At 35.8% G+C, this 16,929-nt stretch overlaps 1 protein-coding gene across 4 annotated transcripts in view; it reads right to left on the reverse strand.

Annotated features, from left to right (window-relative positions):
* LOC108969969 overlaps positions 1-16,929 on the reverse strand; it is a 24,808-nt gene that overhangs the window by 4,653 nt on the left and 3,226 nt on the right. For 2 of the 4 annotated variants that reach the window (XM_018935025.1, XM_018935026.1), the window contains exons 4-14: positions 12,030-12,202; positions 11,665-11,796; positions 11,469-11,587; positions 8,877-9,003; positions 8,090-8,214; positions 4,226-4,302; positions 4,062-4,169; positions 3,667-3,963; positions 2,679-3,063; positions 939-1,069; positions 689-837 (exon numbers count right to left, since the gene is read on the reverse strand). In XM_018935025.1, the coding sequence (XP_018790570.1) occupies positions 711-837; positions 939-1,069; positions 2,679-3,063; positions 3,667-3,963; positions 4,062-4,169; positions 4,226-4,302; positions 8,090-8,214; positions 8,877-9,003; positions 11,469-11,587; positions 11,665-11,796; positions 12,030-12,202 (1,801 nt within the window). In that variant the 3' untranslated portion in view covers positions 689-710. Of the gene's footprint in view, positions 1-688; positions 838-938; positions 1,070-2,678; positions 3,064-3,666; positions 3,964-4,061; positions 4,170-4,225; positions 4,303-8,089; positions 8,215-8,876; positions 9,004-11,468; positions 11,588-11,664; positions 11,797-12,029; positions 12,203-16,929 lie in introns of those variants that run through there. The other 2 variants (XM_018935027.1, XM_018935028.1) reach the window with 2 other exon arrangements.

The raw sequence follows: 16,929 nt of genomic DNA on the forward strand, positions 1-16,929 counted from the left end.
GCAATAGAAAGCACCGTGGAGTTTAGTCTTTCATAGACAGGTATTCACGTTAAAACACATTGACTCTCTGTCGGGGTGTGGGCGAAAATCAGCGATATGTTGAAGAACTTCGCTTTGATGCCGATTGTGAAGACGTTCATCCACCGGGATGAATACCAATACTCGGCGATGGAGTTTCTCTCCCACCACAAATGCCACAAAGAATTTTCGCTCCTTTATGTGGCCACTAGAGTAAGTACTTAAGCCAATAATAAGGCATGAAATAGAAACAATACACATTCTTTGGTTTAAACGTATCAATGCAAACATTTCGTGAACATTATGATATACAGGTTTAACAAAAGATTTTTTGTCTAAAATTAAGAGAGTGTCGAGAAGCACATACTGCTGTTCAGTTGGAATAGATTTACGTTTGATGACATGTGGTTTCTATTCAACTGGATAACTTTGTTTGAGTACTTCAATGTATAGTTTTTGTCAAGATAGCGATATTCAAAAATAGCGCGCCGAAAATGGTCAAACGAAGCGCCACTTTTAGGAATTTGTAAAGAATAATTAATATATATAGGGATTCCAAATTCATAGTAGTATATTATTCTTTTTGAACTTGTTGTACTATATGTTTTAACAGACTTTTTAATGGGCAGTGCAACGTAGTAGGTATGTGAATAAGAGTATATGTACTTACGAATTACTTGGATACTTTCAGATTAATTAATTTTCTTAACTTTGTAGTTAACCCGCGGATCTTCTTGTAGGGAGTTGATGACATGCTTTGGTAGCGTTATTGCTGGCAATACTATTGAATGTGCCAATTCCTCGCTTTCTTCATCTCTTCTAAAAAATTAAGTTTGATGAATATAATTAGTAGATAAATGATATATCCGTATAAAATCGACTTAGGGATGAAGAATATTGATGCGGTGTTATATTTTTACCTTTCCTTATAATATGTGCATATACAATCATCTTCGCTACATTTCACGAACAGACACAGTAAGCATGGCAATAGCAGGAGAGTCAAAAGCGTGCCCAACAAAAATAAAATACTGCCAACCCAGACACCGTTCTACAAATATATATATTTAATTTTAATTCTTACCTACAAATATTAAGTAAGTGAATTTAAATTAATTAAAGAGAAGACTGTGCTTGGATATTTTAAAAGCAATATACCGTTATTTGGAAATTATAATAGGATTTGCTATTGCAGGTACGTTTCTGTTAATTGTACTGAGTAATACACATCCATTTGAATCTGCTTATAATAATGCATGACAGTAAGGGTTGACGTAAAGTCTGCCAGACGGCGGCTACGCTGGCTAGTTCATGTCGTCCTAATGGACGAAAACACATCAGTTCTGAAAGTATTCGACGCAGTACCCGCTGAGGAAAGCGGAGGAAGAGGAAGACCTCTACTCTGTTCTAAAGACCAGGTGGAAAACGACCTAGCTTCGCTTGGAATCTCCAATTGGCGCAATATAAGCGGTTTCTGAAAGTCTGTCAGGTGTTCCAAAATCCCAGATATCAGTTACATGGGGGCTAAGGCAGGTTTTGTCAATTTTAGGCAGAAACACTGTTATTAGGAAAACACGCTCTCTCTACTTCAATAAAAACAAGAAAAAACCTTAACTTCGGTTGCACCGAAGCTAAATACCCTTCACAGGCGCATTTCTGTTAGTAACTATGTGTTCAGTTTGTATGGAAGCTATATGCTTTAGTAATCCGTTATGAACAATTTTTTTTGGAGATTACATTGTTGTCTTAGAAAATAATATTTACCAAATTTCGTGAATATATCTTGTCAAATGTGAAAGTTGTCCATACAAGCATTTGATTCCGATCGTTCAGTTTGTATGGCAGCTATATGTTATAGTGGTCCGATATCGGCCGTTCCGATAAATGAGCAGCTTCTTGAAGAGAAAATGTCGTTGAAAATGAAATTCATATATATACAGACAGACGGACATGGCTAAATCGACTCAGCTCGACATACTGATCATTTATATATATACTTTGTAGGGTCTCCGACGCTACCTTCTGGGTGTTACAAACTTCGTGACAAACTTAATATAGCCTGTTCAGGGTATAAAAATCTTATCCGAATATGTTAATTGGCGCTTGACATTTAAAATTGAGTGCATGGGAAGTAGACGTGACTGTAGTCCGATTGCGTCCATGTGTGCCCATTAACATCGAATAGTCAGAATAGTGTTATGAACCGAATTTAGTTGAAATTGGTTGAGTAAGTTCGGAGATGTGTACTTTCACCTAAAGAGGGGTGATGCCTCGCTCATCATTCATTTTTTACCCCGGCTCCTGTAAAGACCTCTTCAACTATACCGATTGTAAATTTTAATCTCTCTAAAGCATTTAGTTAGTTTTAACAAAACTGAGAGAAAGCGGAGTTATAATCCGGTTGAATCCGTTTTCACGCAGTTGATAGTGGTACTTAAAGGATTTCTCCTAAGCAAATTTAGTTCATGTAGCTTTAGTAGTTTAGTATGTACATTGAATCATGTCTATTTTTCAAAATCTTTGCTCTAAGGGACTTTATAATCTGACTTTATAAGCTGTTTGCTGGGTGTGGTAATTCCAGTACCGTTTGTTTCGAAAGTAGGTAAAATTTAGGTAATTATACTATATAGAATTGTATTGCAGATTAGATGTGTACTTACCAACATGTACGATTCACAGTTACAGAATTCTTTCTGTTTGATCGTTGCAGAGCTAAGCATATCTTCACATGGTCCAAGCTCTTGCTTAAGCTTTTCCTCAGAATTTGTTTTGAACGCATTTACGTTCTGAACGAGGAGTGATATTTCTTTAACATATTTATTACAAGAGTCAACAGTAGTTTTACACAACGAATTTAGTTCATCGTAGGCCGGTTTTAAGGATTCGGTAAAATGTTTACCCGCTTTATAACCACTACTACATCGTAGATATTCTTTTCGAGGCAGTCGCTTTGAAACTTCTCTACCATGTTTTGCCAGATCCAAAAGGCATAACGTTTTATTTTTTCGTAATTTAGCAAAATAGTTTTTGTCAAAGTCCGACATGCTGATGTCATGCCATTGAATAAACAGAAGGAGAAACAATTGTGATTATTATATGAAAACCAAGCAAGGTCCTCTCACAATCTGGAGGAATCAAAACTAAGACACTTCAGACGTGGCTATTAGAAAAAAATTTTAATTGTTTGACAGCTTATTAGCTTAAATTATGGTTAAGCGCCATCACATATTTTTAGCATTAAATTACAATGTACATATCTAATGCCCACGATAATGTGTTTTGTTAAGGAATCTGACATACTGAGCGATTTGTATGGCATGAAGTCAACTAATAAAATGACAAATAATATTTTGAGTAGAAGATCTCTCCAGAAATGCGAACCTTAGTTTTAATGGAAAATTAGAATGTTTTAGTAATCATTTCATGAAATAGGAATGAAAATATCCCCATAATAAACCAATTTCATTTGAGAGGTACAACTTGTCAGGAATCTAATTTGTTCAAATTTGCCTAGGATCTTTATGCAAAAATAAGTAAAAATAATAGCCTTGTTAGCTAGATTTAATCGGTTTCGAAGTATACTCGAATACATTGATAACATTCTTAATTAGAATTTTCCGATAAATTTGTTTTTTCTATCTTACTTACTTTTGTTGATATTCGCCGTGTTTGCTAATGATGAGATCTAGCCACGATTGGTTAAATGCTTTATATTCACAGAAATTTTTATTTGGATAATCCTTTGAGGCGCCAAACACTATATCTATAAATTTCCGATCCAAAATGGTGCAAGTGTCCATGCAGTCTTCTAAAATTTCAGCTTCATCAATGGTACTCCATTGAGACAAACCTTTTATCCAATGATTGTCTGTCAATAAAGTGTATACCTTCTGATTATCTGTGCATTGCTTGTGCATCATATAAATGAAACTATCCGCTTTTGTTCTATAAAGATACAATAAATGTGGAAACATACTGAATATAGAACTGTATATATGTATATATTATAAAAAATTGCACCAACACAGCGCGGGATCATGTACCTTGTATTTTCTTTGCACAATCCATTATAACCAATAACTCCATAGAAGAAATGGAAAAATGTTACGAAAGCCATGAGAATGAAAACCAATGTAAGAATTATAAAGATACTGAAAATTGTAAAAAAAAATTGAAATTATGTTTGGGTGTCAGTATTCAAACCTACAATATGAGAGGTTTGATCATAGCTTTAAATTTCAAACACAAACTGCATAATAGAAGCATTAGATAAATGGCCAGCACCTGCAAATAAATAAGAACTTTTACTTGTAAAAATTCACTTTTTAATAGTCCAAAATTTTAGAATATTACAAAAACAACTATTGAAGAGCGAAATTTGGGTGTAAATGAACAATTCATACTCTTGCTACTTGAATTCCGTCAGATGCTGACAAATCTTCATATTAAGCAAGTAATGAAGGGCTAAGTTTGGGTAAAACATTTATACATTTGCAACTTGCATTATTCAAAGCTTGGCAGGTGTAAAACATACCAGAGGATCGGAATCCCAGCAATTTGGTATATTAACTCATTCACTGGCCGACATATAATATTAAAAAGATTTTAGCTATTTTTGCCATACAAATACCATTCAAATACTATTAACATGCCTCATACTAAACAATTTTCTCTAGGTTTCATAAAGTATCTCTCATACAATAACCAATCATATGGAGTAAAGTCAGCCGGATGTTCGAAAATCCTAAAGCCAGTTTTTACCAAAAAAGTAAGACCGAGTTCGTAGATGGGTGAAATCGGATCACTGCCACGCTCACAAAACACCGTTAATCGAAAACGTATAACTTACAATTAATATTTAACCGTAAATTGAGATGTAGAATTAAGATTTTGCACAACGAAACACATTAAAGAGAGGGTAGGTTTATTTTATATATCTTCTTCACCCAAAATTGCAGTGAAATAATTCTTGCAGTCCTTTACGACAGTGCAAGAATATATGAAAACGGATGATTACCCAACTCAACAAGTCCCCACATAAAGGTTTTGTTAAAAACTATTAAAACTACGATAAATTAATAACGAAATGCACCAGAGACAGGAAGGGGAGTGGCACTACCCAATTTTAGATGAAATCACATATCCCGGGATCTGTTCTACGACGGAAGAGAAGAACGATGTGACCAAAGATGCCTTCTATGAGCGCTTGGAGCGCACTTATGAGAGCTGCCCCGCCACGATATCAAGATCGTGCTTGGCGGCTTTAACGCCAGGGTGGGCAAAGAAGGTATCTTTGGCACTACGGTCGGTAAATTCAGCCTCCACGAGGAAACATCCCCAAATGGGAGGAGGCTGATCGACTTCGTCGGGCCCGAAATGCGGTTATCTGTAGTACTAGATTCCAGCATTAGAAGATTCATCAAGCTATCTGGCTGTCTCCGGATCAAAAACTCACTAACCATATCGACCATGTTGTGATAGATGGAAGACACGTCTCCAGTTTTTAGACGTGAGTGCGCCCCGAGGTCTTAAAATAGACTCGGACTACTATTTTGTTGCAGCCAAGATTTGCACCCGCCTCTGTGCAGCAAAAAACGTACGTCGCCAAACACAAGAAAGATTCGAGATCGAGAAGCTATAGAGAACTGTGCGGTTTTCAACTTGACTTACACTTTTGCTCTCTGAGAGCTCTCATCAGCGACTCTGTGTAAGGGATATGTGAAAAGGTTAGTTAGTTCTGCTTTCTCCAGACTAGATAAGGAAGCAAAGCAAATGGATCTGATTGAACGACGGCAAGACGAAAATTGGCACCCAAGTCACTGCTGACAGTCATAACTTTGAAGTTGTAGATAATTTCGTCTATCTTGGAATCAGCGTAAACACCACCAACAATGTCAGCCAGGAAATTCAACACAGGATAACTCTTGCCAACAGGTGCTACTTCGGACAGAGTAGGCAATTGAGAAGCAAAGTCCTCTCTCGACGAACAAAAACCAAATTCTATAAGTCACTTATAATTCCCGTCCTGCTATATGGTGCAGAGGCTTGGATGATGACAACAACTGAACAACAAAAGTTCTGCGAAAAATTTATGGTACTTTGCGAGTTGGCCACGGCGAATATCGCATTCGATGGAACGATGAGCTGTACGAGATATATGACGACATTGACATGGGCTGGCTAGGTCATGTTGTCCGAATGAACGAAAATACTCCAGCTCTGAAAGTATTCGATGCTGACTCGCCGGGGCAAACAGAGAAAGAGGAAGACCTCCACTCCGTTGGAAGGACCAAGTGGAGAAGGACCTGGCTTCGCGTGGAATATCCAATTGACGCCACGGATCGAAAAGAAGAAACGACTGGCGTGCTGTTGTTAACTCGGCTAGAATCGTAAGCGCTACGTCTATTAAGAAGAAGAAGAATTTAATAACACCGTTGAACATTTTTGGGATTATTGTCTGGGGGGTTAGAAATTCCAAGTCAGGGTGATGGTACTATGTCAGTATAGTAAAAGCCCCAATTTCCGAGAATGCTCTTAACATCCTTGCGACAGAAACATCGTAGTTGTTAGAACGATGCTTTCCCAACAAGGCTTCTATTACTTCTTCGATTGCCTGCCATGCATTCAATATATAACAATCAAAATATTGTTGAATGCGTCACTTTTAATCAGCTTTCGTATATCTGGACCATTTAGTACGCCTGATYGGAAAAAATTAATTTGTTAAGATGGAAAACCATTGGAAATAACGAAAAAAATTTAAAAGGTCATAAAAAAACATACGAACGCCAACCCCTTTGAGGGTTTTACCATACTGACCAAGTACCATCACCCTGACTTGGAATTTCTCACCCCCCAGATTAGCTGTTGTACTGTGTAACAAGTAAGAAAGGGGAAAGTTCGGGTGTTATATATATTATATACATATATACATATATACACATATATATAGAACTCATACACTGATGAATTTGGCATTGTTAGAAAAACGGAAACGTACTATAAAGTTTTATTATCTTGACACATATGGAGCGAAGTCAGCCGGATGTTCTAAAAATCCTAATATTAAATATATGGAAGCTAGGTCAAGTTTTCGCCGACTTATATCCAGTTTAGGTACAAAGTTAAACATGTTCTGTAATTTTCATAGAGATAACTCAAATTTAGGCCGATATATCAAGCATAAAGTCGCGTGGAAGTTCGAAAATCCTTATATTCTTCTTAACACGAGCTTTATAAATATAATTTTGTATTCCTTTCCAAAAAATTTTTTTACTAATAAGGGGTATTTCAATAGGGATGCTACAAAATTAGACCGAAGTAGTAGTAGTAGGGGCAGCAAACGACACCACATTTCTCTTATTCTGGTTTGCCATTTCATCGCGAAAATATTATATATGCGATCCAACAACAAGTTGAAAATATTAAAGCCGAAATACAGAGTCGGTGGCCTCAATTTTAAGAGCGCTTCATCCAATTTATCGTCGTTATAATCGTCCTGTCAGATCGACAATTGAGCGTCTAGTGGAAAATTTTTAACCAGTGAGACAAAGAAGTGCCCGTAGTGTCGAGAATATCGCTGCCGCTATCGCATTATTGAGGAAAACCCAAACGCACGTCGTTCTCAAGCGATGGACATATCCGTGAGGTCGTTGTGACGAATTTTGCTAAAAGATCATCGCTTACATCCTTACGAGATCAAATTGACACAAGAACTGAAGCGGCTTGACCACTACAATCGACGTATGTTCTTGAATTGTGTTGAGTAACAAATAAGCAAAAAATGCTTTCCAAATACTACATATAATCGTTTTCGTTTTTCTAACAAACCTTATATATATAAAATTTCTTGGCATTCTATTCTCAGGTAGACGCAAGAGTATAAAATGTTCGGTTGCACCCGAACTTAGTCCTTCCCTACGTGTTACTTATGAATTATTTTGACTCTTAACATAATAAATATATAAAAATTTTTATCTTTTTAGTTGGATCATACTGAAATCCGTTCAATTCATGCGTATATAAGTACATAGTTGTTGATATTTTGAAAGTCGCTATGAAAGGTACTTACCGCTATGGCTATAATACATATAATATATCCAAACTTGTATGGTGCATTACGTTCCGTCATTTTCTTCTGAAAGAGTGTTTTGACCTTTTCGTTTATAAAATTTTTTTGTTGATTGACACTCGCCGCTTTTACATATTTAATTTCGAGTAATGATGAGGTTTTTAATTTCGATCCGAAACGAAATGAACATATTAGGCTAATTTTAATGCATATGATTGGTTGCAGTTTCCAAAAAATAGCCAGGTGCGTTCCAAAGTACACAGCACTTAAAAAAAAATAACAAATGGTAGTCTAAAGCATGTCGAACGAGTGTTTCAGCTCGTGCAAGCCTTTTGAATGGCCTCTAAGTCTGCACAATGCTTTCATGGGGAAATGCATTTTTAATGTTAATGATTAAAACGTGATTTTTGGTCAAATAATCGTCCTTCGAGTGTTGCATTCTGAGTGCGGAACAAGAGTACCTTTCATCTTTGTTCGAATCTCATTTCATCGCACCGATAACACAAACATACTGACACTTAAAACGCAATAACTTCACTTCCAATCTATGAAATGTCATGAAATTCTCACTGGACAATCGATAAAGATAGCAGTTTCTAACGCACCAGTCGACATATAGACGGCGCCACCAGGGGGCGCTAGGTTTAAAAAGTTCTGTTTACTTTGGAATACACCTTTTATATAAAATGTGTTTATGATAAAAAGAGTTCAGCAATGGACTCACTTTAAGATTTGATACAACTCGTATTTCTTACACTTACAAAAGTATATATGTATGTACACTTACATATTTCATCAAAATAATCCTCAATATGGGCACACACACGTGACATCCTCATATTCGATTGCGCAGTTCTGGCGTAGTAAGGCAGGAGTTCTGAGATCATATTTGAGGAATTGTATAATTTCCCCCACTGTTTAGAAAGAAGTGAAAAAAACAGATTATAACAGTATGAGCAGTAAACCATAACGTAGAAATTGGTTAAGGAGCTAATACTACAGCGTCAAATAATAATAATGTTGCATTAAATTTACTCGGCTATAAACTGTCTGGTAAACGATTTTCTAGGAACGTGAATCCAGTACTATCGTGCTATTTACTAGTGATGAGCGATATTTCACTACCGGTGATTTTTTCACTGTGATTGAAAAATCGCATATGGCAATTGCGATTACATTTTATAAATAGCAGTTCGCTTCTATGAACTGCGATTGCGATAGCAGTGAGAAGCTGTGAATTGGGATAGCAGTTTGAACCTACCACAAACAGACCTCGAGAGCTATTATAGAAATTCAGAGGTATTTGGAACACGGAGTCGGCCGAAGAGAAAATTCGTTACAATGGTGGAAAACAAACAGTTATAAGTACCCATATCTGTCACCAATTGCGCGGAATAAATAATGAGTGAAAGGCGAAAGCGTTTAGACAATGAAAAGGCTAAAATGTTAAAAACATGTCGTAGTTGTATACGTTTAGTCATTTTTAGACACAACCAGAAGTTTCAGCTGCTTATAGAATAATTTAATTTAATTTAATTTTTAATTTCACTTATTGTTAAAACCAAATTTTAAAACTTTTGTGATGAATTTAAAAAATTTGTTTAGAGAAAAAATTGAAAATCTTTACATGGTAGCAATATGCATAAATATTTCATTTAAGCTTTTAATAACACTTAGTAATAAATTATATGAATTTTATTAAAAATGGAGTGATATTTATTTACTATTTATTATTTATTAAGATGCTCTTATAATTATTTCGTTTAACCCAGTATCATTTAATTTAAAACAATAATTGTAATTAATTAATTTCAGAAAAAATTGTGGAATCACCTGGATTATGGAATTCCCGTCATTAGTTTTTCTTTAAAAATATTAAAAGGGGGTATTCGAAACACACGAATCATCAACCACACTAATGGTTATTCCTTGTAAGAAATATGTGAAACCATCATACCAACATACAAATAAACTATGCAATACGCTCTAAGTGTCAGGTAGCCGAACCGCTTCAACATTTGCGAAAATGTAGTGAAAAGAAAGGCGGAAAAACTTGGCTCGAGTTACAGGACCCAAAAAAGAATTTGTCGCCAAAAACAACAAAAGGTTCTGCGAAAGACTTATGATCCTTTGAGCGATGACAACGGGGATTATCGCATCGCGTTGTCAAAAAAGTCTTGCGGTATTTTCGCTAGTTGGCGGTGAGAGCGCGTAGTTCTAGTTTTTTCGTCGTATCGGGGCCTTTTTGGAAAGCTCATTTCACGCGCTAACACGTGTTTGCTTGACTGTCGTTTCTTTTAAGTCGTTCGTGAGTTATAGCGTCGCAAACATGGAGGAAAATAAAGAGAAAATACGGCATATTTTACAGTACTACTACGTTAAAGGCAAAAATGCATCTCAAACCGCCAATAAAATTTGTGCAGTTTATGGACCCGATACAGTTTCCATTTCCACCGCACAACGATGGTTTCAACGTTTTCGTTCTGGTGTAGAGGTGGTCGAAGATGCGCCTTGCTCCGGAAGGCCTGTCGTCGAAAATTGCGATAAAATCGCTGAATTGGTCGAAAGAGACCGGCATAGTAGCAGCCGTAGCATCGGTCAAGCGCTGGGCATCACATCAAAAAAATTTTATGAACAATTGAAAATTCAATAAAAAATACCTCAAAAAATACCGCAAGACTTTTTTTGACAACCGATTATATGAGATATATGACGACAATTGCATAAAGACAGCGGCCATGTTGTACGTATGGACGAAAGCACTCCAGCTCTGAAAGTATTCGACGCAGTATCCGCTGGGGAGCAGAGGAAGAGGCAGACCTCTACTCCTTTGGAAAGACCAGATAGAGAAGGAGCTGAGTTTGCTTGGAATCTTCAATTGGCACCACATTGCAGAAAGAAGAAACGAATGAAGAAAGGAGCTGGTGTTAATTCGGCTATAATCGTGTAAGCGGTTTCTACGCCAATAAATAAGATGAAGAAGCCCTACACATAGTAGGTAAACCGCATGCCACTCTTGCCTTATGGGAGGCTTTCAGAGTTTATCCAAATATCGATGATATATTCAATGCCGAGATTTTGTCACCTGAATTTCAGTTGGGTCAAAAACCCGAAATAATTCAATTGCAAAACTTATAGTTTTATAGTAAAGTTATGGCTTTACAAAAAGTTGGAAACGAAATACGTTTTTTTTTCTATCTGATTACAAGAAAAAATAGGAAAGGTGTCCAAGAACATTATTTCAACGTTGCATTTTTTTTGAGTGCTACAAGCAACCATTAAGTGAAACGATCACGTTTTATGGCAAAATGTTACGAGAGTAGAAAGTATAACAAGTATAGTTTAATTTGGCTTTATTTAAGTGTTTGTAAATACTTACATCTTCTAATGAAAATAAATTTCTGCCATATTGAAGGGCCTTAGTTTCAAGAATAATGGGAATTCCTTGTTTCCCCGAGGTCATATATGCAGAAAAGTTTCTTGCAAACATTCGGTAAACTAAGGAGGATCATTTTAAATAGTCATGAATATTTAGTTAGTGTGGTTCGTTTTTTAATAATTTTTAGCACACTTACCATCATCATACAGTAATGTATTGGGAAAAGCTGGCATGAGGAAATTTTCTATATATGGTTTGTACATCCTCTCGAAAACTTTTGACATTTTTTGCAATTTCGTCGTTGCAGGGTAAAGATCTTTTAGTAAATCTAAAATTATATATATATGTACACAAATATGGATGAATACGGTACACAGTTATATTACAAATAGTTCGGTTATCAATTGTATTGTTGAAAGTTTTACTATTTTTAGCTACTATCCGTATCTATTGTTATTGTACAAAGAAATTTCGTCAGCATATGAGGCATGATCACAAATGCTACGTAAGTAATTAAAGCATTTCTATTTGATTGTAAATTTAAAAAAATAATCGGCTTACCGGAATTCCAGCAGCTATAAATTGAATTGTCCATTAAGTTTTCAAAATCGTCGCCCAGGATTTCGGATACGACTGTCCCGATCTCATCAAATTTATTACCTTGTGAATCTTCGGGTTTTGTATATACTTGCTTTAGATGTGCAATATTTTTGAAGACAATGTAGAGCCCGAAACTATAGATGGGCATAAACAAAGAAAAAATTAAGTGAATTTCGCAAATTGATAGATAAGGACACTAATATTCAAAATAAAAATAAAAAGAAGCAAAAATGTTAAGACCGATTGAAATTTCTTGCTAGTATTAATTACATCAATGCCCTGTATATTCTCTCATATTTTAAAATAAATTCAGTTGAAATTTTTTTTTTTTTTAAGTATGTGGGGTTATCCTCACACTGAATTTTCAGTATTGTGGAGAATTAAAAAACAACCTTTAAATTAAGGTATGGAAACGTTATTAGGTATTAGATTGTGGTGGGATTAACAAGAGTGGGACACGGCTGTCATCCAATACCCATGTATTGACTTTGCGGGATGCCTTTTCGGAGCCTCATCATATGAGAAACTGAAAAATATAATATATCGAAAGTGTAGCCACAGATCCAACTTGTATCGCTAAGGATCAAAAACGGTCTGTGCCTGGCCTGTCCGTATAACTTAACTTATACCTTGAACAGAAGTTTTACAAACTGAACGGTCGGAATTAAGGTAAGGATATGGACAAGCTTTTCGACATGGACAACTTTTTCAAACACCAAATTTAGCATGGGTTATGACTTAAAACAATGATGTCTCTTAAGAAATTTTTCATACCGGATCACTATAGTATATAGTTGCTTATAAGGGATTTTTTATATTTGTGAAGGGTTTTATAGTTTCCATGCAATCGATTGTAGTGGGTTTTAAAGCATTAAAACTAGTCTCCGACTGTCAGTCGACAATCATATCCCAAATATATAGTCCCAAATATATAGTGGTAAGTTCAACTGATGCAAATAAGCCGTTGAATAAATTTTCCTGCTTCGTCGTTCACAAATCCCTGAAATAAATTAACTCTGAAATAATAAAAGTCAGTCAACTAAGGGATGGTAATTTGCTACTTCTAGTTAAAAATAGCACTATCGCAAAAAAATTTACGACAACAGAGCAACTCGTGGGAATATGCAGTGTAAAAATTGAGCTCCACAAAATTTAAACTCATTCAAAGGTACTATTTACGCTTCGTGCCTAAACGATATTTCCGGCAATGAAGTAATTGAGAACGTGAAAGACCAAGGTGTCATATCGATTTATAAATTTCCAAAATACATAAATGGTCAACCAACTGCAAGTGGTGTAGTCCTCCTAACTTTCGATCGCTACTCCCTACCGGAAAAAATTGATGTTTCATGGTATACAACAAAGGTAAGACCATACTACCAGAATCCCATGAGACGCAGAAACTGACAATTACTTGGTCACACAAAAAAACGCTGCAACAAGATCCCTACTTGCGATACATGTGCATTATCAACCCACAATCCCTCACCCTGTAATCGCAGTCTCTGTGCAAACTGTTCTGCTGATCACCCAGCCTCAAGTAAACTGTGTCCAAAGTTCATTCAAATAAAAATATAATTACAATTCAAACTGACATTAAATGCTCTTTTCGCGAAGCAGTAACTATCCATAAAGCACAAATATCACCTGTTTTGAATTCTTCATCTCCCTCATTCGCCAACGTTATTAACAACCCAACAAACATAACTCCCACAAACTATCAACAAAACACTCAAACAAAAGAGCAAATCTGGCTCTCCTCTCTTACTCCACCTACAACTTCTAACTCTAAGCACAAACAACGAAGAAAATGTATCAACCACTATAAATCAAATAAATTCAACTCTCTCGCTTCCAATAACAACTGCAGTCGAAAACTCAGCTGTAACACCTTTTGCCTACAATGCAACAACCTCACTCATTTCAAACTTGATCACCAACCTCAGTAACACTCCCGCCGCCCCATTACCCACACAACCATCATCACAAAATAGATTATGAGAATTCTTCAGTGGAATTTGAAAGGTCCATTTAACAATTATCCAGATTTAAATATACTCATAAACGAATTTTTACCACACGTAATTGCATTACAGGAAACTCACCTCCCAGCAAACAAAACAGAATATACTCCTCACAAATACATTGGTTATTTCCATAACCTACCATAAAACAAATCAGCTAAATAAGGCATTGCCCTGTTTATCAAAAAACATATGAAACACAAACGTATCCCAGTCTTTTCCAACATTTCCGCCATTGCTATAGAAATTAACATCGGTTTCAAATTTTCCATAGTCACATGCTACATCCCTCTGAATCAAAAGTTTAATGCAGGAGAACTTATAGGTGTCATTAACGCTGTTCCTGCACCCACAATAATTATTGGAGATTTTAATGCTTGGAGCCCCCTATGGGGATCTACCGTCTCAAATGGAAGAGGTAAAATAGTGGAAGATGTCATTCTCTCAAAAAACTTATTTGTTCTTAACGATAGATCACCAACTTACTTTTCCTCCCACACAACTTTCACTCACATAGACATTGCTCTTTGTTCAGCTTCCATAGCCCATAAACTCTGTTCTTATACTCTAGAAGACCTTCACAATAGCGACCACTTTCCTATCATAACTACCCTCATCAACTCGATGCAATACATCGTTAAGCCGAGATCAAAATTTCTTACAGAAAAAGCTGATTGGTTAAAATATTGCTCCCTGCTCAACACATCAGCAAGTGCTGAAATAGAAGAATCACAGAAGAATCAAAAATAAAAAATATTATTCGATCCGCTGCACATATCTCAATTCCCCAAACCAGTACAAAAAAATTTACCGCCAAACTACCGTATTGGTCCGATCTATTAACTATCTTGAGAAATACAAAACAAACCCTTTGGTCTAAATTCAGACCGAACGTAACAACTGAAAACTTAATTAGTTACAAAAAAGCAAACTCTAACTTCAGAAGAGAACTAAAGTCTGCTAAACGCACAGCCCTTGAAAAATTAACAGCTAATATAAAACCCACTTCAAGCTCTAAAAAAATATGGAATGACATGAAAACTCTTTCAGGAGGACATAAACAAAATAAAATGGATTTTATTCAATCCCCCGTAGGTCCCATTTACGATCGCCAGCATATTGCAGAAAACTTTGCACAAACATGGTCAAACAACTCCAAAAATTTCAACTTTCATCCGAATTTTGTTACACTTTCTAATCAAATCATTTCTCAAACATACCACAACCCATCCTCGTGTTTCGAAGCTACATTGATAGAATCTCCCATTACATTAGAAGAGTTCGATTCTACTATCAGCAAAATGTCCGGATCAGACAAAATTTCCTACCCCCTCCTAAAAAATCTTCCATACTCTTTAAAAAGAGACTTATAACCCTATACAATAACATATTAAAGCAGGGTATTGTACCTCAAGAATGGAAAAAAGCTACAATTATTCCAATCCCTAAACCCAACAAATCGAGTCCTTCAATTTCAGACTTCAGACTTTCAGTCAAAGTTTTGGAAAAAATTATATCAAAGAGACTCATGTGGTATTTAAAACAAAAAGGACTGATAAGCCCCAAACAGTTTGGTTTTCAAAGTGGTCTTGGCGTCATTGACCCACTTCTTTACTTTGAACACCACGCTACAACAACAATATCCACCAAAAATCACTTGTCCGTCCTCAGTCTAGATTTTGAGAAAGCATTCGTTAGAATTGGAGCTCATTCGATATTACAAGAATTAAAAAAATGGGACATTSGAGATAAAATGTATAATTTCATAACGTCATTCCTTTCAAATCGTAAGATTACTGTAAGTGTTAATAACCACAACTCCAACATATACCCCCTACATAATGGCATACCCCAAGGATCTCCCCTTTCTACAACATTATTTATTATTGCCTTTAATCAATTAAGCAACTTAATAACCTCATACCGATGTGTAGACCACATCATCTACGCAGACGATGTTTTAATTTTTTCGGCTTTAAAAAACTTAACCCAAGTAAAAATCATTTTTAGCAACATCCTAACTGAAATAGGAGAATGTACTAAAACGTCAGGAACAAAATTTTCTGCAAGCAAAAGCGCAACATTTCACGTTTGCAGAAAAAGAAAATGCACCTTCCCTAACCTATCCTTCGAAAACACACAAATTCCTCACACTACAACTTTAAGAATACTTGGCTTAATTTTTGATAAAAAACTAACATTTAAGGAATATTGTAAATATCTTAGATTAAGTTTACTTAATAGACTAAACATTATAAAATTTCTCTCTTCAAAGCACTGTCATATCCATATCTCAACTCTTAAATATTGTAAAAACATTGATGTTGTCATGTCTATGGACACTGTTCTAAATCCCATCTCGCACTCATTGAAACCCCTTATCACATAGCGGTAAAAAGGAGCATTCGAGCATTCCCTACTTCTCCAACCAAAGTGGTCTTAACTGAAGCAGGCCTACCCAGCATCCATCTCCGAACAAAGCAGAATACAATGATGCTCATACCAAAGCTCCTCCAGTGCAAAAACTCCCTTTTGTTTAATGCGATGAAAACATATCGTACCACCAAAAAACCATCCACGATCGTACAATGTATAAACTTTATAAAAAAGCTTGACATAATATCAAGACCACAACTAATAAAGGAGAACACTCATCCTCACTGGCTGACGTTAAAATCATCCATAATAAGTACGTTATTCAAGTATCAAAAATCAACCACCAAAGCAGAACAATATATCCAGCTATTTAACGACGCAGTAAACACTTATAAAGCAGAGTGGAAAATTATATACTCAGATGGATCAAAATTGGACACCCACATTTCGTTTGCAGTGAC

This window comes from Bactrocera latifrons, unplaced genomic scaffold (assembly GCF_001853355.1).
Source record: "Bactrocera latifrons isolate USDA-ARS-PBARC rearing strain unplaced genomic scaffold, ASM185335v1 scaffold_270, whole genome shotgun sequence".
Taxonomy (NCBI): domain Eukaryota; kingdom Metazoa; phylum Arthropoda; class Insecta; order Diptera; family Tephritidae; genus Bactrocera; species Bactrocera latifrons.